The sequence below is a fragment of the Chiroxiphia lanceolata genome, chromosome 13 (assembly GCF_009829145.1).
Source record: "Chiroxiphia lanceolata isolate bChiLan1 chromosome 13, bChiLan1.pri, whole genome shotgun sequence".
Taxonomy (NCBI): domain Eukaryota; kingdom Metazoa; phylum Chordata; class Aves; order Passeriformes; family Pipridae; genus Chiroxiphia; species Chiroxiphia lanceolata.
Genome location: NC_045649.1, coordinates 19768045 through 19792401, shown reverse-complemented (window position 1 = coordinate 19792401; position 24357 = coordinate 19768045). Strand labels below are relative to the sequence as shown.

Genomic DNA, 24357 nt, shown 5'->3' with positions numbered 1-24357 from the left:
CCTCAAACCTCTGCAAGAGGTGAATAAACAAGAAATTAATTCTGGCCCCAGAGCCTGAGAGTACCTTTTGTTCCACAGAAAAAGACAGTTGTCAACTTTCAAAAGCAGAAAAACAGCCTCTGAGAATTTGAGCAGGACATAAAATTCCTACAGAATCCTTTTTTGATATAGAAACTATGGGAACAGAATGAAGAGCCCCTTCATTCCAGGTCTCATTTCTTTCCATAGCATGTAAAAAACATGACTTCTGCCTTTGGGCTTTCATGATGCTGTAAAATATTTGTTACTGATATGCTTCATCTGTATTAATAATTTAAAATTATTTTTCCTCTTGACAGATTTTATGCCTGAAGAAGTAAAACACTTGATTTAAAACTCTAGAAAATATTGTTCAAATAAATTTACCTGTCCTATAAACGCTCGCTGAAAAATGTTAGGCGGTAATTTTATGTATTTTTAATTCCACTATTTTCATTAAAATAGCTTTCAGCACAGAGGAATTTCCTTTGTTAGCAATTATACAATATGTTCAAAGTCAAAAAATCTTTAGGATTGGCAAATATCTGTCTAGTTTTGTTTTTTCAGAAAATTTGAAATCTCTTCTTTCAAAGGATTCAGTTTATTACATTTCAGAACTCAGGGAGCTGTGAAAGCACGAGGTGCTTCCTATCAAATCCCAGACCCTCTTTTCCTGACCTCTTTTGTTTCCAGCAGCAAGCACAGATTTACTCAGCCTGGTCCCTCACACAGTGGGAACCCCCAGCAAGGAATTCCCTCAGCCTGGGTGTGATGAGCTCTCCCAGCACTGGGAATGCCCAGCTCTGCTGGCATGCTGGGCAAGCCCTGGCCAAGAGACAAGAAGGCAGAAAGATCTGAATCCATTGGTGATGGACTCCTGCAGCAGCCAGCACTGAGGAAAATCGCTGCTACTTGATTTTCCATACAAAAAAACACATATTAATCAATTTTGCTCATCCTAAGGCATTTTATCCACGACTAATTGTATCATCCAAATGACTGTGATTCATTGCCTCCTTTTCCATTAAAGAAAAAGAAGGAAGTGAAAACAGTATCCTCCAAAGCCTTGTTATGAATACACAAAAATTCTCAGTCAAAAGGAGACCTCGTTATAGCAATAGAATTTATTTGCCTTACAAAAATTGGCTGTCACAAGAGCCACCACACTGCAGCATCCCTTCAGCTCCAAGAATCCTGAATGAAGCCACAGGAGATGGAAGTCTGTCACTTCAGCACCCATGGCAGCTTCATAATGAAGTCCCAAGGTTGGGACAAATGTAAAATCATGCAAGAATAGAACTATCTGTCTTCAGCAAGGGTTCCTTGCTCATTTTTCCCTTGTCAGTAAATGGAAAACACCCACTGTCTACAGCAACTCTGTCCAGTTCTATCCATCAGGAACCACCATTCCAAACTTTACCTAATGTACTTTATTTCCACAGGGCATACTCCTCATTCCTACAGATTAGGAAAGAACTTTCTTGAGAAGGGGCAGAATTCAGATGGGACACACAGGCCACAAACCACAGAGACAGATATTACCTTGGTCTCCCTTGCTCTGTGATGTGCAAGTCAAGGTAAACTAAAAGAAATAGATATGAGCAGCAATAATCCTGGATAGTGGCCATCTTTGTTCCAGCTGTCCCAAATGCAGCCCATAAGCAAACTCCAATGTATAAATCATTTATTTGGGGAGAATTTTCTTTAATACAAATTTATTTTATCAAACAGAAAAGCAGATGCCACAAGAAGAAACCAACAATTATGTAACTGCCCACAACATCACCCTACCAGCAGGAATGCACTGAGTGTGCAAATAACAGTCTGCCCCGAATCCCACACCACATCCAAGTGCCAGTCAGGTGCCACCGCGGAGAAAAAGGGGAACCCCAAAAGCTGAAAAAACACAGAGGAAAAAGGAGTAAAAAACTACCCCATGTCCATATGAATGTGATGCAGATTTGGAAATCAGGGGAGTGAGCAAAGTTTGCAACAGTTGGGTCTATTGCAGAGGAGCACACCGAGTACTGGTGAGTGTCCAAAAGGTTCTGATAACTGGATGATGTTTCTGCAGGCTCTGATGGATCATGTGTCCATTGTGTTTTCTGACCCAGAACAAATGTTCTCTGCCTCAGAAGCAGTGCAACTCCTCCAACAGAAAAAGGACGAGACTATCACAGAAAGGGCTCTAAAGCCAGTCTGAAAGAGAGATTTCTGCAGATCTGCCAAACCTAAGCAGTTCCCCTGCATCCAAAGTTAGGTACCAAGGCCTCTACATTTCCCACAGTTTGTTTTCAGTCAAACATAAACCCCAAGGTTTTATGCCAGGATTAAGTGAATACCAGTATCATGAGCAAATGTAGGGTGCCAATGGGGAAAGATGTCATCACCAAAATTTGCAGAAGGGCTAAACATTAGAAATTCCTGAAATTGAAAGTGGAGAATATATTTTATTATCCTTGAGTGCAGCATTACACATGCACATGATTCTTCAGATGCAGAATGAGGCCAAGAGGGCACATATCCAAAATCCAACATACAGGAAATCAGCTTATCTGCTGCATATGCAGATTCACACCTTCATATCATAACCAAACAACAAAGAGCCCTAAAATGAAGCCATGCAGTTTCCATTTGTTAAATAAAGAATTGCAATGAAAAGATCTTTCAAGGAGTTGAATGTTCTGAGGAGGTGAAGAAGTGAATCAGAAGATAAGTTCTGCAGCAACATCTTAAGGCCTTTTAGGGTACTCGGGTACTACAGTTTTGTCCAGAGGTGTAGTATCCCTGAGCCATGAGGAAACACACCTGTAACATTCCCTAAACCTTGATTTCAATTGCCTTATACTCATGTAATGCTTCCCTGGACTTAAAAAGAAAAGAAAAAATTTTAAAAAAAGGTGATCAATGACAGCAGGAAACTTTTTACAGAAAGACCAGAGAGTTCACAACCTTTACATCCACCCCAAAGTCCAGCACAGCGCTGAATCCATCACTACTAAACCAAAGAGAAGTTAACAGCTCAGAGCTGTTCCTACGTGAGGGAACTTGCTCTCTGGACTACAGAACCACCTCGGGCTAGGGAAGCAAAGAAGTCTGGGTACACGCTCCACACTCCTGAAGCTCCACCTCCACGTCCCTCACTCACCAGCAGGATCAGCGCGACCACTCTGCGAGATCCTGCGGGTCCAGTGTGTGCCCGACAGACAGAAACTGCCAATGGAACGCGGATCCTAAAAAACCCCAAACTGCTGACAGGCCACACCATTGCATTGTTTACCTCAAAAAGCTAATGACACCCTATTCTTACAGGTAAACACACAATTATGGAAGGTCCTCGGCTTTGGTACCGGCTGCAGCCCTGTTTCCTCCCTCTCTAGCACTAGGGCATTTATCATCCACAGTGGGAAACGTTTCCAAGATCCCTGGTAACAAGCAGATCTCACCATTGTAAAGCGCTCTTAGCTAGACTCTAGTCTACATTGTTCTCCTATCCCTATCCAGCCCCACGGATTCCCTGCCTCTGCACTGCCAGCTAATCCCGTCCATCCCCGCGGGTTTGCTCCAGGCGTCCTCTCCCTTTCAGTCCGAGCGCTGGGCTGGACTCGGCTTTCCAGCGCCGTTACCGGGCTCCTTTTCCGGGCGGCGAACCCCCCGCAGCACCCCCGAGCCCCGCAGCACCCCCGAGCCCCGCAGCACCCCCGAGCCCCGCTCCCGGGGCCCGCACACGGCGGGATGCGCGGCGGGATCGCCCGGGCCCCCCCCGCATGTGCGGCCCCGAGCCCCCCGGGCCGGGCCCCGCTCCCCCCGTGCCCGGCCCTGCCCGCCGGCGGGGGTCACGGCCCGGCCCCCCCGGCACGGCCCCGCTCCGGCCGCGGCGGGCGCCGGGCACGGGCAGGGAGCGCGGCGGGGGCGCATGGAGAGAGCGGGCACGGCGGCGGGCTGCGGTAAGGAGGGCACGGACACGGCCGGGGAGGGGGGCAGGGACAGGGATGGGTGGGGATGGCACGGACAGGCATGGGGGGAACAGGGATGCACAGGGATGGGGGGATGACGGGATAGACTGGGATGGGGGAGTATGGGGATAAACCGGGATGGGGAAAGGCAGAGAATGAATAGGGATAGGGTAAAGACGGGGCTGAATCTGGATGGGGGAGGACGGGAATGAAATGGACTGGAGCGAGAAAAGGGGATGAACCGGTACAGAGAAAGCAAGGGAATGAACCTGACTGGGGTAAAGGAAAGGGCTGAACACGGGGAGGGTAAGAAAGGAAGGAACAGGACTGGAGTAAGGCAGGGGCTGAACCCAGCTGGAGAAAGGAAGGGAATGAACCGTGCCGGGAAAGGTAGCAGCCGTGCTGGGGTAAGGAAGGGGCTGAACCGTGCTGGGGTAAAGCAGGAGCCGAGCCGGGTAAGGCAGGAGGAGCCGCGGGAGCTGCGAGGTCCGGCGGGGCTGGTCTCGCACCCCACAGGACCCTGCCCGGCCGCAGAAAGTTTGTTAGTCCGGAACCTCTCCCGAAAAGGGAGAAGCCCCTTCCCCGGTCGTGCCCCAGAGCCGGGGATGGCGGAGCCGCGGAGGGGCAGGAGCCGGGACACCCCCCGTGGCACAAGGACAGGGGACAGGGCTCAGCAAGGGTGCCACAGCCCAGCCCCCGGACAAGGGCTGGGTCACACCCGAGTCACTGCCAGAACTCAGCTTTGCAATGCATCTGCAAAGCAAACGAGCCCATCTTCTAAGAAATCTAAAGATTTCTGTTATTTAGGACACGTTTTACTCATGTGCATTTTGTTGCCTGTAAGTATAAATCTTTCAAGTGCAAGTTATAAATATTAAAGCTGGAATGCATAGGGGGAGTGTTGGTATCAAATTTTAGAATAAATTTATTCCAGCCCAGTTTGACACACACAGACCTGATGCATTTAAGCTGCACTTAAAGAAATTAGGGGAATTATTTGGTTTAACAGTGGTAGGTGCCTGTTTCAGGGACTGGTGATTGACTTAAAAACAAATCAACATATTTATATAACACAGTGTTGTTTATATGTGGGGTTTTGAATCTAAGAGGTGTTCACACCATTTTCTGAACTGGAGTGACTCCTGGAGTATGAAGCAATGACTGGTTTGGTGTTTCCCCTCTGTTTGAGCTACATCTCTGTGTACACTCAGAATCTGAAACGTGCAATCCTGCTCTGTTAATGTGTCCCCAGAGCAGGGACACATTAACACAGCGTGTCTTCAACTGACATCTGGTTGCAAAAAAACCCCAAACTGCTATGAAGGACTTTTCTCTTATTTTTTCCTCCCCTAGTTCTTTTCTTCCACCTTCCTCTCATCTCTGGAAGCTCCACTGGTATTGGAATAGGCAGTAATTATTCCAATCTCCGTAAGTAATCTCCTTTTCTTATGTTTTTTTGTGCTTGCACTAATGGCATGCCTTGCAGTAATGTACAGCTGTAGGAATATAATTTTTTAAAAGTCCTCTACCAGATACACATCAACCCATTAAAAAGGAAATAACTTCCTGGCTAAGGAAACAACTGAGTTAACAAAAATGTGCTTAACCTTGTAATATTATAAAGACAAAATTCATAGAGATTACAGAATTGTCTGAAATTGAGGACCATAAATTTTGTGTCAGGTACAAGTACTTAAATATTTCATTTTTAAAAAAATTAAAATGCTCTTTTTCAGCATTTTCTCCCATAACAACAGATTAGCACATAGCTGCTAAAACTGATTTACAATGGAGCACACTGACATCAATCAAAATTTATATCATTTTGGCACCCACTAGTGAAAAAAATGTGGCTAAAAATTACTTCCAGTCACTAAATAAAACAATTCCTGACATTTGACTTGCTTCTACTCTCCTTTTTATGGCTGCCTTTTGTAGTTATTACATGAAGGCTTTTTGAAAAGGAAATACAGCATTGAAGGAGCCAATTATCCTCGTGTCACTGGTCCGATTTTGGCAGAAAACCATGTGAATGCAGGGAAACAGAGTAGCATGTTCAATGTCTTAGATGGAAGAAATAATGACAAAAATAGACACACACCAATTAAAATCCTCAAGATCCCTCTTGGAGCAAGTGCTGCAGCTCAAGAACAGCCATGTTGTAACTAGACTGTGACTTTGTAACCATGTTCAATCAAGATGCCATAATGGATGAGAAAACATAAGATTATGTGTAAGGTTTAAAGAAAGAGTAGACAAGAAGTTCCCTATTTACTTTGGACTGTGCATAAAAGAACAACAAAGTGAGAGAGCTACTATCATTCGCATACTAGAAATAATAATATTTTAAATACTTGCTGTCACAACCTACCAACTTGGAGAAATTAGTCAGAGTCAAGACCAGCTTCTATCAACACCAGGTATTTGTAGGATCTACCCCTAAGAAAACTGGGAGCTGGGAGCAGAGTTTGGTTGCTAAAAGTGAAGACAGTGCAAAACCAAGTCAGTGCCAAGTGTTGTCTCTCAGACTGCCTGGTTACCTTTAAACTCCTCAAAAAACCTGTTAAAATTGGGCAGAAGAGCGAGTGCACAATTAGCAGCTGCTGAGTAAAATTGTTCAGCCTCTGGCTACCTACTAGATGACAAACTGGCACCACCTAAGTCATGGAAAACACATAATAGCAGTACAAAAATGACTGCAAAGTGTAAATGCTACATGTGGCAGCCTCCTCATTTGTTAGTGAACTGCCTGAAGACTTGGTGAGAAAATACTCATAGTGTGCTTATGTTGTTACAGGTCAATACTCCAAAAATGATGTTGAGAGTAATGTTGCGTTACATGATGCAAACAAAGACATTTCATAGCACTTCATTATACATGTAGCCAGTCTATGTTTAGTTTGGAATTCATACATGAAAACCATTATTTCCTACCCCTTCTCTGATTTCTTGCTCCTTGACCCTTAACTGGGATTTTTCCCTGCCACTCTCCCTCCCACTCCTTCATGGCAGGACAGCTTTTACTGCATTGGCTTCAGGTTATGGAGCTCTGTAACAGAAATGTTACAGCAAACATTTCCAAATGGGTACTTATATATCCTAAAATTATCTTTTTAGGCTATGTGGTTTTTTTACTTTAGCCTTACTGATACAGTTCATCAGGTCTGACATTCTGGGCCTCTCCACCAGGGCTCTTCTCTCTAATTACTGTAGGGCCCAGACTGTGAAATGTTCTACTGACAAAGAAGATAATATTAACAAAATGCCAGGTAGGCATTAGCCAGGAAAATAACCAAACCAAACTGTGGCCATGGTTCAATTTTATAGTGACCATGGAAAGAGAGTGGAGCTGTCCCAGGCTTTTGGGAGGTATGACAGGAAGGAAATTTCTCAGTGGACTCTTCAGCTATAGAGAATTCATGTAAGCCAGGGATTGAACCTGCTTACTCCCCCAGCACTGAATTTCCTGAGCAAGAGCAAAGGCTCAGAAGCAGAACTGCAGCTCTTCCTACAATGAGAAGGCCGTGCCTGGAGAATCCTGCTCTTGTCCAGGACAAAGGGGTGAAGTCACAGGAGCAAAGTCCGGGCAGGAATGGAGCTCTGTGACTTCAGCCACTGGCAGGCTCAGCATTTAACACAACTTTCTGATCAGAAATAAACTTTGCTGTTGGCTTTGTTTCTTTAGATGTTTGTTTCTGAGAGAAACACAGGATTTTCTTTACAAAGTGTTTCTAGGTTTTGATCAGCTATGTTTGGTTGGTTAAGTCAAATTTCTCTCTAGAAAGTATTGACAGTGAGTATAAATCATTATTAATCAGCAGTCATGAACCTCAGTCACTGTTTCAAATACTTGAATGAAGAGGGCCTAAAATTCTCAGATAAATAAAAAGGCAGAAAAATGTTTCTACCCAAACTGCCTTCCTTTCCTTCATATTGGTACCTCCTCCACCTCCTTCCTAGCACTTCTGGGATTTGTCTCTGAAGGAATTGATTGTAGACACAGGTAAAAGCAAAAACAGTTATCCAGGTTGCCAATACATATCAGGTATTATAGAAAGATAGTTATTATCCAAACTGTATAGTTATGTATTCAAATATTAAATCTTTATGATAAACCCATTTAACTATATTCACTCTTATATCCAAGAGCACAAGGAATGTCCAGAGATATGTAAAAGGTTCATTTGCATGCCTGAATGAAAAACACCAAAACTAGGAAATATACAGACAGTGCTTTCAAATCCAGCATTAAGATTCCTGTCTTAGAACCTCTGGAGATCCTACAAAATTATTCCAGCAACCAGAGTTCTTTCACAAAATGAGGAAGGACCAGAATCATTCCTACTGTGGCTCTGCTCTGTGCATGAAATCCCACCTGGGATTTCCTACCACAGGGACAGACACCTCCTAAAGGGAAAGGTGAAGGAATGACCATCCTGGAACCAGCAGGCCCTGGAGTGTCCCCTTTGAATGCTGTCCCTGGGGATTTGGGAGAGCTCAGGGAGCAGCAGTGCCAGCCCAGCTGACTGCCAGCTGTGTGTCACTGGGAGCTGCACTCTGAGACCCTGGGGCAACACTGGAAGGTTGAATAAACTTCTACTCATAAACAAGGAAATCTCTCTGTACACAGCAAGAATAAAACACTCTTTCCATTGCTAGGGAGCCTGTAGGCAAACCCTGTCTTTTTAGCAGAATGATGTCCCAGCTCAACCAGTCTAATGCAGTTCTCCAGGACGGGAACACAAACTCCCACTGACCCCCAGCACAACTCCCCAGAACACACCTGCACCTTCACCTGCACAGGGGAGAAACTGTGTGGTTTGGGGTCTGTGTAAGTACCTCACAGCAGTTCTCTTGGCTGTCCCAGGTTTGGGACATGCAGAAAGACAAGGTTTCCAGCCTGGGTGTGGCAGCTTCGCTGGGAGTTGGTCTCTGGAGTGAGGACGTGATGCCAGGAAGTTTGAGACAGAGGAAATGGCTCTGCACCAAGACTTCTGCACAGCACAGCATCCCCTTGAGAAGTGTCAGTGATCAAAGCACCAGCATCAGCCACCCATCCTCAGTCTCCCTCTTCTCCAACACTGGCAGAAACCATGTGGGTCTGTGACAGCAGGCAGTGAGGGAAACACACTGTAGTTGCCCCCTCTTTTCTTCAGAGCACAGCAAAGTTTGATCCCCAGAATAATCTGCTCTTTATCTTCATTCACTCTATTTTTTTTCTCAGTGTGGATGTTTCCTGACAGTGCTGAAGAGGTTCCCACCTCCCTTTCCTTAAGGGCACATCCCGTGTATCCCTGCAGTTTTCCACATGCACTTCATGTTTTAATGACTGCAGCTGTGCAGAAGGGAAGGATGTTCTCAGGTCTCCAGAACCTCACCTCAGTTCTTTGTTCTTCTGCTCTAATAAGTAATATCCTGCTCAGTATCTTTCTGCCAGCAATTTATTTTATGGTGGCTTGAAATCATCTGTTATACCAAGAATAAATTTATCACCTTTTAATTTATTAGGCTGGAATCTGCCTAATAAATGGATTCACTTCCCTTCAAGCCTGACAGTTTCTCATCCTCCTGTTCATACAGGATGTCTCTTGAAAACTCCAAATTGTTCATTTCCACTGTAACTACTGACTTCATGTTTTGTTTGAAGCAGCTTCTCCCAACTCCACCTCCCAGTTCTGATTTTATTTAGTGGAGAGAATAACATATTAGAATTCATTCCTCTGGACCTTCATGGCAAACATACAGAGTCTAGTCCCAGCCTGCCCCTATCGAATGAAGAGAAATGATGCTTTAGTTTTTGGAGGGGATCCCATCAAGCTGGTACAAACAGCCATGCTGAGAAGGGTAGGGGAGAAATGCTTTAGAGGTGATGATTGCATTGCAGCTGTTTGTTCAAGCACTTGAAAGTGCAGTGGATGCACAGATGCCTTTATGCAGAGCATCCTTCAAGGAGAGGTGGACACCTCTGGGAAGCTTACACAGAGTCTCTGTCCTCAGGTGCTTTGAAAACTTGGCCTCCTACTCCGAGCTGGCAGAAGAAAGCAATTGAACTGGCTTTGACAGCATTTCTGCAAACAGAAATTTTTAGCTCCAAGACTTAATACATATCTTCCTAGGACTTCCTGAAACACCTCAGACTTTTTTAAAAATTACCTCATATGACATTATGACCCCTACAGTCTTCAAGGACCTGTGTGAAGATAATTTGCTGAAGGACATTCCAGCCAAAGCCCCATGATCACTCTCTACTCTTAATGTAAATAGTGTTTTTATGATTTTTTTTTTCTGTGGGCTCTTTAGTTCTAAGTTCCTTATCTTTTAGTTGCTGGGTTTAGCTGCAAATATGTTAATTCCTTCATTCCTCTCCCTAAAATGAGGATTTGTCTTTCAGCAATTGTTTCTTTCTTCATTAGCAACTAATCTTTCTTAGTTTCGTGGTTCAACAGAAGCAGCTCTGCAAGCATCTGATCTTTACAGGTTTTCAGCATCAGAGCTTTATTTTTGATTAGTTGCAAATTTGCAACAAACTTAAAAAACCCAGCTAAGAGTGAAGCTTTTTCATGCTGGATCCTGCACAAAGTAACTGGCCTTGTCCTTCCACATTACAGGTGTCCAGATAAAACGAAAGGAGGGAAGAGAAAAATATTTTGGCAGAAATATTAACTGCTTTGTATTACATGGAAATATAAGGAGAAAGCCTGGCTCTCCTAGATTGGTATCTGTCCATTACCTGGCACTGACTCTTGTTAACAAGAGAGGAATACTCCAAAGTTACACTTCAATTTTCAGCTTCCACTCACTTAAGAACAGTATGGTTTTTATGGTTAGATGACAAATCCACTTACTGAGGAACTGTAATATTTTTTATATTTGGATGACAAATACAGGGGTGTCTCCCTTCCACTAGGGAAGGGATTTTTACAGCAAGGACTCAGGGTCTCCAAGAAAGGAGCTTTACAAAAGAGATCACAGATCCTCTATGGGAGAAAGTAACACAGCACATGGCAGAGCAACCAGCAGATTGTGAAGACAGTTGGAGGACCAGTTCTTACTATGACCACCTCATTTTGAATTTTGCTTCTAATCCACACTTAACCATCACTTCTTGTTTGCAGAAGTCAGTATTTTGTGCTAAATGCTCCCTATTTGCTGTTGTTTACAAAGTTACGCTCTGTGCTTGAGGTAGACTGGCCATTTTCACTCTCCAAACACCCACAGTGTGCAAGTCATTGGCCCAAAACTACTGGCAAGAAGTACAAGCTTTATTTAAAAAGATGGTCACAGAAGGCCCAACAGAGAAGAGTGGAGTTTCTAGATAGTTGTAAACCATATTTCCTTGTTTCTCCTTAATGAATTGTCCTGAAATCTGCCTCTCCCAATGCAGTGATTACGCAATGAGACCCTCACTCCCTGCCCAGCAAAGAAATATTAAAACCCTCCTGCACTGAACAGACAATAAAGCTCTGAAAGGAAAATTAGCACTGCTGGTTCATTGCAGCTGCATGTTGACAAGTAATATCCAGTCATTTGATGTTGTAATTCCAACTCTGCCTGAGAGGCACACTGGGAAGGATGGGAATCAAAAGTATTTCTGGTTTGGCCTGAACTTGGCGCTGGAGGAGGAACACACACCCTGCAAACAGGAGCAAAAAGAGTAGCTGTTTGGGAAGCCTTTTGTACGTCATTGAAAGAGTATTTTAACTACACTAATCACAGTCCTCATAGTAAATATATTCCTCGTGTTTGTGGAACCAGATGTTCCTTTAGAAAGAATATGGGACATCCAATAAGAGACTAAAAATGCAGTCACAGCACACTCATGCTTTGGTGTGTGGGCTGTGCTCTGAGCATCAGCCCCAGTTAGAAATGTCCCGATGTTTAGAGGGAGCACAAAATCAGAATACCACCAACAAAGACTTTTTACATACATAGACACTTTTTAAAAAATACTTTCCTTTTATAACAGCGCAATCCTAATCGGAAACTGTGCTTTTGCCACTTGATCCTATAAGCTAGCCTGAAGGATGTCTAAAAACCTGACAGGTGCCTAAAATAAGGAAAATGAAAAAAAAAAACCACTAATTTCACATTTCTGTACTTCTGATTAAAGAAAATATTTCTATTGAAGGAAGCAATCTGTAAATTGGAAATTTTCCCAAAGTGGGAGGCATAATATGATGCATCTGTAGAGGCAGAAATAACAACTTTTTTCCCAGATTTTCAAGCCTGCAAAGTTATGATTCCCAAGGACCACATGTTAAAACGCAGGGTTAAAGGCAGTGTCAAGGTATGTAATAAGATTGAAATGACATCCTGTGTCTGTCCCCTGATTTAAGGTTGTTTTAACTTTCTCTAGCTGCCATCAGTGTAAAAATACTAAGGAATTGATGAGTACAAGGAGCCACCAGAGAGATGAGAATCTGTCTTCCTTATATTGTGTTTTGCACAGGTTTCTGCGTCATCCTCAGATAAATCACAGCAGCAGAGCAGAGCCCTAGACACCAACCCCACATGTGCCATGTGTTGTTTACTCTCTTGCCAAGCTCCAGGGCTGTTAAATCACCTCCATGTCACTGGAGGATCCTTCTTCACCACCACTGATTTTCCACAGCTGGCTCAGAGGTTTCAAAGCCAGGCTCCAGGCAAGAATGAGGACTTGGGATTTTTAGAAAGTGGAAGGGGTTACACAGCAGAGCCCAGTTCCTGCTGGTGGGACATCAGAGTATTATCACTCAGTGGTGGAGGCAAGAAGTGTGTCCTCAGTTTAACAGATATACAATTCAAAGGTCATGTGACTAAAAAAAAATGGTATTACTAACATAGGAAAACTCTCTGTAAACTGTTAGCTGTATTTTAATAATGAAGGTTAATTTTCAGACTGTGGATTAATTTTATACATCACATTTATATAATATTGCACCTTAACCTAAATTTTATATGATCATTTTGATTGTTCTTAAATCACCAATTTTCACTTCAAAATTCATTCAGATGTGTGCTGAATAAGAATACAAACCCTAATAGCCATTAGCACACCATCACTCATCCCAAATGCTCTGTTTGGGAACACATGGGGTTAGAACCAGAGAGTGCTTCTCTGGAGGCTTTGTCACCTCCCTCTCACCCGGAGTAAAAACGGTTTCAAATCACTTTTACTTTTAAAACACACTTTGAAGATAAAATACTTTATGGTAGCATCTACTGAGAGAGAAACATCACCTTGGAAAGTAAAGCATTTTCTCGCAAATGAAACTCTCAGGATCAAAGGAATTTTCACTGCATAGAACTGAAACATTATTTGCTCAATCTGTGACACCTCCGTCTCTGCCTGCTGTTTGTTCCTGAGTTTCTTCCTCAAAAGATCATTGACATATCTTCATGGGGTTTGGGAGTTATTTTACAGCTCCTTTTGAGAACAGATGGATGATTTGTGTCATCTGGCTTCACAAAAGACATCATTTGCTCTTGCTACACCTGGGAAATATAGTTGGGATAGGTTAGCACACTCTCCTCTTAACCACTGTTGTACCCACTGCTTCTCAGTCCACAGAAAATTGGATCTGCCCATAAAATGTTTTACAGCTCACAATCTTAATGGTTCCCTCTGAAGATAATAAACGTCACTGTGGTGTCCTGGTGTTTTCATACAGTCCATATCCCAGAGGGACTTCCCCAGTTCCACAAGTAGCAGGGGAAAAAACCACAGTATTACCTCCTGCATGAGAGGGGTGTTCAGCCTGAAGTGACCTTCAAAGTAGAGCCAGTAAGTGGTGAAAAGTAAAACAGGAACTTTATGTTGAAGGAACTGTGCAGAAAGATAAAAGGAACTACACTATCAAAGGACAAGGCAAAATTACTCCTTTTGCCCCTCTCTAGGTAGAGATGAGTGATCCAGTTTCTACTCAGCCCCCCAAAATCAACAGTAGTCCTGGGAATTGGCTTCCATCATTCAACAGAGGAGCCAGTAAAACACTGGGTTCCATGTAGAGCTGTAGACACTCTATATAGGATTTCATGTCTCTGCAAACCAAACCTGTTTATGCCCCTACAAATTTCCCAAGGCTTTATTCAGAGTATTCAAAAAAAAATCCTTGCCCACTCTATCAGACTCAGTTCCTACCCTTAACTGTCAAACTGGAAACGGATTTTGAGATAATTATACTTAGAGCTAAGAAGCCCTTAATCCAGTCCTTCAGGTTTATGCAAGATAACGGATCTCTTTTTTTCCTCTCATTTGCCCATTTTGTGTGTTAAACTGGGGCAAAGATGGATTGTTTAGATGGATGTTAAATTTGGATGTTAAAGCATGTGAGGCTCAGAGGCACAGTACCCCTGTGATTTCTTTGTTGTGCTTCACCTACACCTCGTCTGTCTGGAGCTTAAATGACGAGCAACAACGACATAGGAAATGTTTGTTTCAGTCTGAGGCTCTTTTCATGTCTGACAAAGAAAAGAGAGTGTTGTCATCCACCCAGGGCTTTCAGACGCAGGAAGATTGACTTTCAGGAGACGTGGCTTTGTTGCTCAGGAAGTAATTGCCTGTTACCCAGTCATCTATTGTTTCTCCTCCTTTCAGATGAACTGAGCACTCTGCTGTGTCAAACAGAAGTGCAGTGTGGTGACAGACTCTGCCTCTCACACTGCTGTGCTGTCACTACAAGGGGGGCTGTGGCAGAGACCACATGTCCAACAAACTCACAGTGCTCAAGTGAGTTACCCTTCACTTCCCTAAATCCGGACACGACATCCCATCAGTGCAAATCCATTTGCTTACCAAACCAATATTTGTAGCAATTATACTGTTTTGAACATTAGATTTGATCTGGTTTTGCTCTTGCAAGAACCTGGCTACTTAGAGGTTTATTTTTTCATACGTCTAAATCATTTTTGCTGCCTGCTGATTTCAAGGAGAATAGGTGGTTCAGGCAGCAGTGGTGATGGAAGATTTGGTAAAGCTCAGGATGCATTAAGCTAATGTATTAAGAAGGCTACTGCCCTGAAATGCCAGCTGAGTGGGGAGAGGGAAAAAAGCCTCAGAAATTCAGCTGCCATTGGCATAAACAATTAGACACTGGCAGCTCTGCAGAGCAGGGGCTGCTGGCTGGGCACTGCATCTGGAGGTGTTAATGTGAATAATCACCCTGCCAGCTGATTGAAGTCTTGCTCAGGCAGGGGAAAGGAAGGAATTACTGTCAGGTCAGGGATATCCAGTGCATTTAAAGGTACTTTTTATAAGCAGTGCAGACAATTTTGGCCAATTGTTTTAGGTCCAGATGTGTTGCAAAGGAGTCTAAAGATGTGTTTGGAGATTTCAATAAACACAAGTGTGTTGTGTTCTCAGTAGCTGCTGTTTACTACCAAATTTTGTTATCTAACATCCTCAAAATATTCAATTCCTACTTTGGGCTTCTTATGTTTATGTGTTCATGTCAACCTACAGTTTTAACCTTGAAACTCTCCTTTTAACATACTCATTTTGTAACCAGCAAAATCTGAGGACAATTACTTTTAGACCTCAATTCTACCCCCACAAAAGGATTTATCACACCCTGCTGGCACTAATTAGTTGCCAGAAAGACTTGGAGAATTGGTGATTATAGTTAACACAGCATTGTACCCAGAATTTAGTCTCAGTTTTGTAAGAGGACCGGAAGGTAAAACAGGGAGAGCAGAATGACACCTCCGCTAAGACACTTCAGAGGAAAGTCAACCAAAAATGAGGTTCAGGAGTGAGCCCAGTGCACTCCATCCTCGAATGGGCATTCAGAATCATGGAGGTAAAAATCCAGAGTAAAACTCTCTGAAATATACCCAGTGCAGGCAGCAGGCCCTAACAAGCACCCCTGCATGGAACCACCTCCCAGGATCCACAGTGCATTTCAAACCCTCACACAACACCAGCACCCTGCAGAACTGATCACAGGCCGTTAAATAGAGAAGGATTCTTCTGTTTTAGAAGGGTCAGATCCATGGAGCACAAATGATTAAGAGTTTTTGATTGAGAATTCAGAAGGGCTACAGTGAAAATGCATAGGAGGACACATAAAACCTGAATTTAGGCGGGACCTCGGCTTCTTACACTCTTAATTCCTAATCTAATCAGCAGAGATTACAGCTGAACACGGGACTTGGTGTTTTCCTCTGAGAAAACATACTGGGTGTGGCTGTGGAAGGTTTAATGGGGACACATCAGTTTTGATGAGCTTGCACTTTGCCAGGATCCCATGAAAACATTTAATGAATTTGCTTTGCATATTGTCAGGCTGGATGGAGCTTGGAGCAACCTGGGCTAGTGGAAGGTATTCCTGCCCATGGCAGGGTGTGGAATGAGACGAGTTTTAAGGTCCTTTCCAGCCTAAACCATTCTGTGATTCTGTGATTCTATGTCTGCATTATGTTCTCTGTAAAGCTGTGCGTAAAGTAGTAACACACTTCTTAATATATGTAAAAATATATTTTTTAGTAAATGCAAAGCTGTCATTTCAGTGCTGGTAAGAAAAAACTACAATGACAGCTGACAAAATAGAGGCAAATGCTTTGAACAAGTTACAGTAGTTAAGAGTTCAAAACACAAACCCAACAGACCACTTGCAATGGTTACAGATGTGCACAGAGCTCAGGAATTGCCTAGAGGGAAAATCATTATTTTTCAGTGAAACTACTGATGATCTTCAGTCTTCACAGACTGAGTCTTCACAAATGAACCTGAGAGCTGAGTGTCATCCAGAGAGCACCAACATCTGTCCCTGCACAGGCACAGAATCATTTCAGCCCAGGCGGTGCCAACGCACCTTCTTCTGAGCGGGTCTGGCTGAAATACAGCAAGGCCTGTTAAAGGTCAGCAACCCCAGAAAACCTGCCCAGAATCACTGCAGTGATTCCTTCAGTCCCAGACTTTCCAGAACAGCACTGCTGCCCAGGGATACAGGGCAGGGTCAGAGGTGGTGGAATTCCAAAGCTGACAGACAGACTCCCACAGGCAGTTGTACTCACGTCAGGAAGTCATGGCTGTGGCTAAGTGAGCACATAAAAAAAGTGTTTCTGCATAAAAACACCCACCATTATGACTAATCTACAGGTTACATTATACAATGTGTATAAGGGGGTGTGTACATATAGAAATTTTTATGTATCTTATTTATTAAGATACATCTGTGTGTATGTATCTATCTGTGTGCAGGATAGAGACACTGCACTGGAGTCATTTATTTGTCTTATTTCTGACTGTCTGCTTTTGTAATTCTGACATCTAATCATTTAGTCCATAGTTTAGAAAGTACCTTGGTTCATTCAGACTATTTCAGCCTGATCATCTCAGAATTTCCTGGCAGGACCCAAGCACATTGTGCTGCCCACTGAGGGCAACAGTCCTCTAAATTACCACACCCTTGAGCCACAAAGCATGAATGAAAATATCAGGTTTTTATGTATTAATTACCATTTTTCTTTCTTGTCTTAAATTTGTTGCATTTACTTTACAGTTCATGACTAATCAATTCAGAAATTTAATTGTCTTTTAATTTTGATCAAAAAAAGCTTAATCTACTTCATATGAAACCCACACAGAATAAAAACCAGGTAGCAAGAAGGAAATGTAGTTCCATTATTGCATGTTTTTCTCTTCAGTCATTATCAATAGACATCTTCAAAGCTTGTCTCAATCATATAACCTATCCATTACTTTGTGTGTCCTTGGACAACTTGTCATGCTGCTTAAAAAACTGGTTAAAAATGCAAATAGATCTAAGGCATAAGATTGTTGGTTACTTAATCTGATGTTTTCAGAGACATGGGAATTGTCGCCTTTTTTTTGACTGAAAAGGATTCTATATATATAAAAGCAGGAATACACATTTTTTTTTTAAGAAATTTACTTGTATATTATTATTTCAAAATGTAAGAACCTTTTGATAAGTGGCTTTAAGTCACTTTAAACTGATGCAATATTTTCTAAGTCCCAGTGCTGCTGGTCAGCAGTGGCCTCCCTGGTCTGTGTATGTCTGACTGCACATGCCTGGGGTGCATTAGGGCCTTTTACTGCCTGCAGTTATGGTGAATTAACTGGGAAGGAGCAGGAAAAAGCAGCTGTTGTTTAGGGGTTTTTTATACCCAAACAAAAGTCAAAATTTCTGCCACAAAATATGGTATTGCTTGACTAGAAATGCCTCAGGGGACGCTAAGCAAATGTTTTGAAATTAATTTCCATTGGGCTGGAGGTTTATAATTCTTATAAAAAGTCATAATGTCAAATGGTGCATAGATAGTTAAAATTGCCATTTTTATTGTGTTACAAACAAGTAATTCAGCATTAAAAAAATATAGCAGAATAAAGTCATGTTCTGCCATTGAGCTTGCTGTGAAAACAACCCTTGTCAAAGTTCTTCATTACCAGCCAGGAAGGAAAACTTTATATTTGAAGAGGAGCTTGAATCAGCTCCTCAGATTTTCCCAACTGCTTATTAGGAAGATTTGTGTGATCCTCAAGAATTCTGGGGGGAGTAACAAATAGGAAAAGGGGGAAACCGTCATTAAGGAGATCTTCACAATCATCTGCTCTTGTTTAAAGCTTGACCCAGAGCAAGCAGGCTTGAGATTACCTGCTCAGCCTAGAAGTGTGTGAGTAGAGAAAGCCCATGTGCTGTACTGTGTGCAGATGGAAGTGTCCATAAGTGCTGTGGGGTCACAATCCCTGCTCCTGATGGAAGGATTGAACACACAAACACTGCACAGCACTCAGCAGGCCAGGAAATGAACCCTCCCAGTACTGCACACCAGACTGCTTTCCATCCAATTAGCAAAGCAATTCTGGGATGGAATCAATTAATTACATTGCCAAGCAGCTGGTGATGCAGTCACATGGTGTGCAGAGGTCTGGTTCTTAAATTCATTATCTGGAATATTTATCAAGGTCCAAAAAGACTTCCAGTGCTGATAACATGCTTTATTGTGCCATTTTGCTGTGCTCCTTCTCCCACCTCCGGCTTTCTAGAAACACAACTATCTTTTGCTAAAGGTGGAACAGCAGCAAATACAGTTTGTGTTTGGCAACTAGTGATCATGCAGCATACACACCTCAAAGAACTCACCTGTGTTGAAAAACCTGGACAATAATTTTGCTTTCAAACACACATCAACATGCAGGAAACTGGAAAATGAGAACATTTACAGGTGCTTCTGAAAAGCTGCACAATTCACCCCCAGCAAACACCTACAGGCACGACTTAGGTGCTTAGTTGTTTGTACTCCCAAGCAAATCTGGCTTTTGAGACCGTGGAATTTTTGATGGACTTGGGCTGTAGAGGGATTCCCAGGGAAGCTGATCACACAAAACTTCATTTGGCAAAGCTGGAATAAAGCAGCATTTCAGTCTCAGCTGTCAATTAACACAACAGAAGAGTCACCAAAAAGAAAAAATATATCCACCAAACTAAAATGAAGGAATGTCTTCCCTATTGCCCCCCAAAAATTATCCAAATCAACCTGAAAACTGGTCAAACATTCCCATCAGTTCTTAAAAATTCATCACAGAAGCATGGTGGGGTTGGCTTTGTACTGCACTAGATCCTCTCTGATGATACCTGGGTTTAAACTGGCAGCTGTGGTGTGAGTATTCAGGCCTTTAAACCAAACCACAAATTCAAAATACAGAATCCAAAAGCATGGAAGCTTGTGCTCTGTGCAGGTTTAAAAACAAAAAGTCTTTTTTTTTAAACAGAGGAGTAATGGGCAAGTTCCTCAGCCTGTCGTGTGCTCACTGTGCATGTGCATCCCCTGCAGGGGCTTTTGGATCTGCCACTCACGCAGGGGATGTGCAAGGTCTGCTCCCTTAAACACTGGCAGCACTTCAGCCACAGCAGCAGAGGGAAAGGGAAATGACTCTCCAATACCTCCTGCTCGGTGTCATTAATGCCTAACCCAATATCCTGGATTCACTTACTCAGGCGTTGGGAGGGAAGAACATGAGAACCTTTTGTTCCAGCATTTACAAAATCAGCTCCAGTGGTGTCTGCAGCAGGAGCTCCCTGTTCCAGAGAGGTCAGCACTCATTTATCCTGAGGGACTGCTCCGGGTCAGCCAGGCAGCACCTCCGAGAGGAAAAGGGCAAAGGAAAAAAGGTGCCAAGAAAGGAGTTCAGAAATAAACCCCCAGGAAAGGGAAGAACCAAAACAGGCAGCTCTTTCTCAGCTTTATTTTCAACACCAGTTTTCCTATCCCAGAGCTCAGGGAATCTCTTGTGGCCTGGTGAGGGGAGGGAAGGGAAGGGAAGGGAAGGGAAGGGAAGGGAAGGGAAGGGAAGGGAAGGGAAGGGAAGGGAAGGGAAGGGAAGGGAAGGGAAGGGAAGGGAAGGGAAGGGAAGGGAAGGGAAGGGAAGGGAAGGGAAGGGAAGGGAAGGGAAGGGAAGGGAAGGGAAGGGAAGGGAAGGGAAGGGAAGGGAAGGGAAGGGAAGGGAAGGGAAGGGAAGGGAAGGGAAGGGAAGGAAGGGAAGGGAAGGGAAGGGAAGGGAAGGGAAGGGAAGGGAAGGGAAGGGAAGGGAAGGGAAGGGAAGGGAAGGGAAGGGAAGGGAAGGGAAGGGAAGGGAAGGGAAGGGAAGGGAAGGGAAGGGAAGGGAAGGGAAGGGAAGGGAAGGGAAGGGAAGGGAAGGGAAGGGAAGGGAAGGGAAGGGAAGGGAAAAAAGTTGAAACTTGGGTCCTCAAAATGAACATTCACAGTGTCTATTAAGAGTAAGAGGGTCCTCCCAGTGAGGCTCTATCCCAGGAAAGATTTCCATCATATGTTTAGCATATTGCTACAAGATGGAAAACCTCTGTGCTATTGCCACAAGCCAGTCTGGCAGGAAGAGCCCGAACAAGAAGAATGTGGGAGAAGGGAATCTTTTTTCTTTTTTAGCACCCCACACATCCGGCTTCCCAAGCATGGCATTATGGGAATATAACTAAAATAGCAGTCCCAGTCAGTATGTTGAGCTCTGATATTCCTAAAAGGCTGTTTTTTGCATCCCAGTAATCAACAACAGCCTGACAAGATATATTTGTGCCTTCAGAGAGAAGATTCCTACACAGCTCACAGGATGTGCTTGCCAACAGATGATGTGCACACACACACACACACACAAACACAGCTCTGTGCCTTAATGGAGAAAAAAATAAAGTATATAAATTCCATAGTGCAGGATAAGCCCCTGGAATTTAGTTAATTTTCACCCTGCATAGCTGCCTTTTCTTTCAGAGACAAAAGAGTTACAACCTTAGCCTAATCTGAGAGCTTAATTTCAGCACTTAGGAAGCAAAACCCTGAATTTAAAAGTATTGCATTTAATGTTCAGCTACCGTGAAATTCAGCCTAATGGGCAACATGATCTATTTAAAGTGCATTGCAAGTGTGAATATATTTGCCTATTCCTTTTTGTATCAGTCAACCAGAATCACAACATGACAAAAACACATTCTTCTTTCTTTCTTCCTCTCTCCTTCTACCACTTTATCTTCCTTGTTCTCTCCTCTCTTGGCTGAGGGCGATTTTTGGCTGTTAAATCCTCTTGGATCAGAAGTAGAACCACTGGTAAGACTCAACAAAAGCATTGTACTGCTTGTACCCAGGAAAAGCTGCCCTGAGAAGCAATGCATGGATTTGTTCCAGTTGAGGAAAAAAGCTACTATTTCCCTTGCTCTGAGAGGAAATCAAATGTATAATCTTTGCTCAAGGCTTAACCATATATTTCTCAGAAAATACAGAAAACATATTTGGAAAAACAGTGTTGAGTTGTATCAGTTAAGATGTACTTGCCTTCATCTACTCTTTTTCCAGTCCTCTAGCCAATCATTTAGTTTGGGTTTTTTTAAGGCTGTTTTATCTATCTAGAAACTGTCCTGACACCATGAGGAAGTTATATGAAAGGGTAGAATTCTGCTTCAGATTTAATCACACATTTTCATGGGCAACAAGGAACTTGCCCCACTGAAGCCAAAGACAATCATAACCTGTGTAATCATTGCTCCCCGTTCCAAGGGTTACCACTGGAGGCTTTCAGAACAAAGAAATTGTCTTTTATGTCACTTGGTACTTCTCATCTGATTATTAAAGTAATTAAACGCTGCAGAAAAACTTAACTCTGCCATGAAGATTTTACTAAAACTCACATTGACAGGAGGTTTCTCTTTGTTCCAAGAGCTGTATCCCACAGATCTCCTCTCTAGTAATCAATCCACTTGGATTGATGACTCCCATCACTCTCTAGGCAGCTTTATGTAAAGTCACAGATATAATCCTGCCTCTGGCAAGTCCCCTCTAGGTAATCCTGCCTAGAGTCAGCCAGGACAGCAACATAGCCATAGGGGTAACTATAAACACTATCCAGACTTGGATTTTTTTGGACAGTTCTTGTCAGAAAAGCAGATTGCAGGAGAGGCAAGGTACTGTTATTTACACACCTATTCCACCAATGTAACAGCTTGAAATATTTAAGATTGTAACATTCATTATAATGGCTGCATTTTTTGTTTCCATTCATTCCATTAGATGCACTTTTAAAGTTATTCCAACTGAAGAAAAGGAATGTGCAATTTGACAATCCTCTCACAGATTTGTGTCCCAGCCTCTCCCAGTCCCTGCAAACAGACTGAGGGCAGGCACAGGGACCCTCTGCCAGGTTTGTGTACCCAGGGGGTCAGACAGGCAGGGATTCAGGAAGGGGATTCCACAGAGGTCGAACCTGCCCTGTGAGGGCATCCAGGCTCTCCTTTACTCCCCAAATGGGAGATGGAGAATGCAGGGATTGCCAAAATAAGATCCAAAGTGAAGATCCAAAATGGGTGAATACTCTAAATCTGTGTGATACTGTTATGGACCACTGGAATACATGGGAAACATTGTTTTAAGCAATCTTTTAAGGAAACAGAAATGGAAAGCTTGTCAGAGGAACAGTCTGACAGGAAAGAATGAAACTCAAGAGCCTCAGACTGTCCTGTGTCTGCCAACCTCCTCCTGAGTCATTTCAGCCTCCTTTAACATCACTTCTTCACCTCAAAATGAAAGTAACTGTACTTGTCAGCTTTGAAAATTGCTTTATTAGATGCATCCAGGACACCCTTGAAGCAACAAAATGATATTGCTTATATTCCTTATAATATAAGATTGTCTATTAGGAAAAGCACTAAGGATCCCAAAAAGCATAAAGGGAGGAGAGTGAAAGGGAAAAAACCCATCAGCATCCAATTTAGGGGCAGCTTAGTAAATCAGTTCTTATAATCTTGATGACTAATTCAAAGTTCTTAAGACATCAAATTATTTGTTGTAATGATATTTTAAGAAATCTCTGTAGTTCTGAATTCAGTGCTGCTTGTTAGTCTTACTTCTTCATTACTTGCTCAGTCACAAGGAAATGCTTTGACCTTCAGAGAGGTTTCAGTTCTTTGGAGCATTCATGGAATCTGTCAGTGCTTAGTAGGAGAATTTAGCTTGGTGTCAAAGTCACTGTCGGCTCTTCCTCTGCTACAACAAAATGCACCCAAACGAAAATGCTGTTGCTGGGCTTGTTACAAATTTCATATATTACCTAAGTCTGGATTACCAAAACTAACAACAGCAATACCCTCTTCTCTTACAACTTTTACTTATCCTTTCTAAGGATAAATTTGGAAGGCTGCTTCTTCCAGTACTGCTGTGTTTATTCAGTATATTTTTCCTGTTATCTTTGTTGGCATTAAGTTTTATTTAATGTACATTGCACTGCCTGCTGAGTGTCACTATGTGTTAATCTTGCCTGATATAGAGAATCCTGCTGATGCACTCCCAGCTCCTGAAAGCAGACATGAACTATGGCCATAACTGCAATAGCCCCCAAGTAATTGTTAATTAGAGCAGAACTTTTATCCATGTTGTGCATCTCTAATTTGACAACTTTTCTTTTCATAAGCATCTAGCTAAAAAGAATAAAGGGTTTAGAAAATAAGAACTAAGCACAGAATTGTGGCCCACAGTAAATGTGAAATGAAAGCCTGGCCCCTTTTGCCTCCCAGATGGAGACTCCAACAATAACTAATGGAAATGAGGAACCTTAAAAAAGGACTATCGAGCACAGACACCAATGCCAGGTCCTCCAGCAACGGGACAGTCATTCTGCTGATGATCTGTGAACTGAGAAAATGCTCAATTCTGCTGAATACAGCTATTTCCAAGGTAGAGGTAATGACAGTAAATTATCTGACAGGATATAAAGAATGACCAGCTCAGTTTCATGGTGAGAAATGATCAGTGGTACTCTTATATTTTGAAATATATTAACGTATTTCTGTGAATATTTTTGCAGGAAGAGAAGCCAAGGTTTAAAAGGGAAGTTTCTATCAAGGCAGCTGCCAAAGGCTGTTCCATAAACCCTCAAACACAG

The 24357-nt window shown here is 42.8% G+C and overlaps 1 protein-coding gene across 1 annotated transcript in view; it reads left to right on the top strand.

The window, feature by feature from the left end:
• The first annotated feature begins 3931 nt into the window (after positions 1 to 3931).
• The window catches only part of LOC116793472 (protein BEAN1-like), a 54158-nt gene continuing 33732 nt past the window's right edge, over positions 3932 to 24357 (top strand). Inside the window, 2 exon segments of the mRNA XM_032701343.1 lie at positions 3932 to 3965; positions 5328 to 5402. Coding sequence (XP_032557234.1) covers positions 3935 to 3965; positions 5328 to 5402 — 106 coding nt within the window. The 5' untranslated portion in view covers positions 3932 to 3934.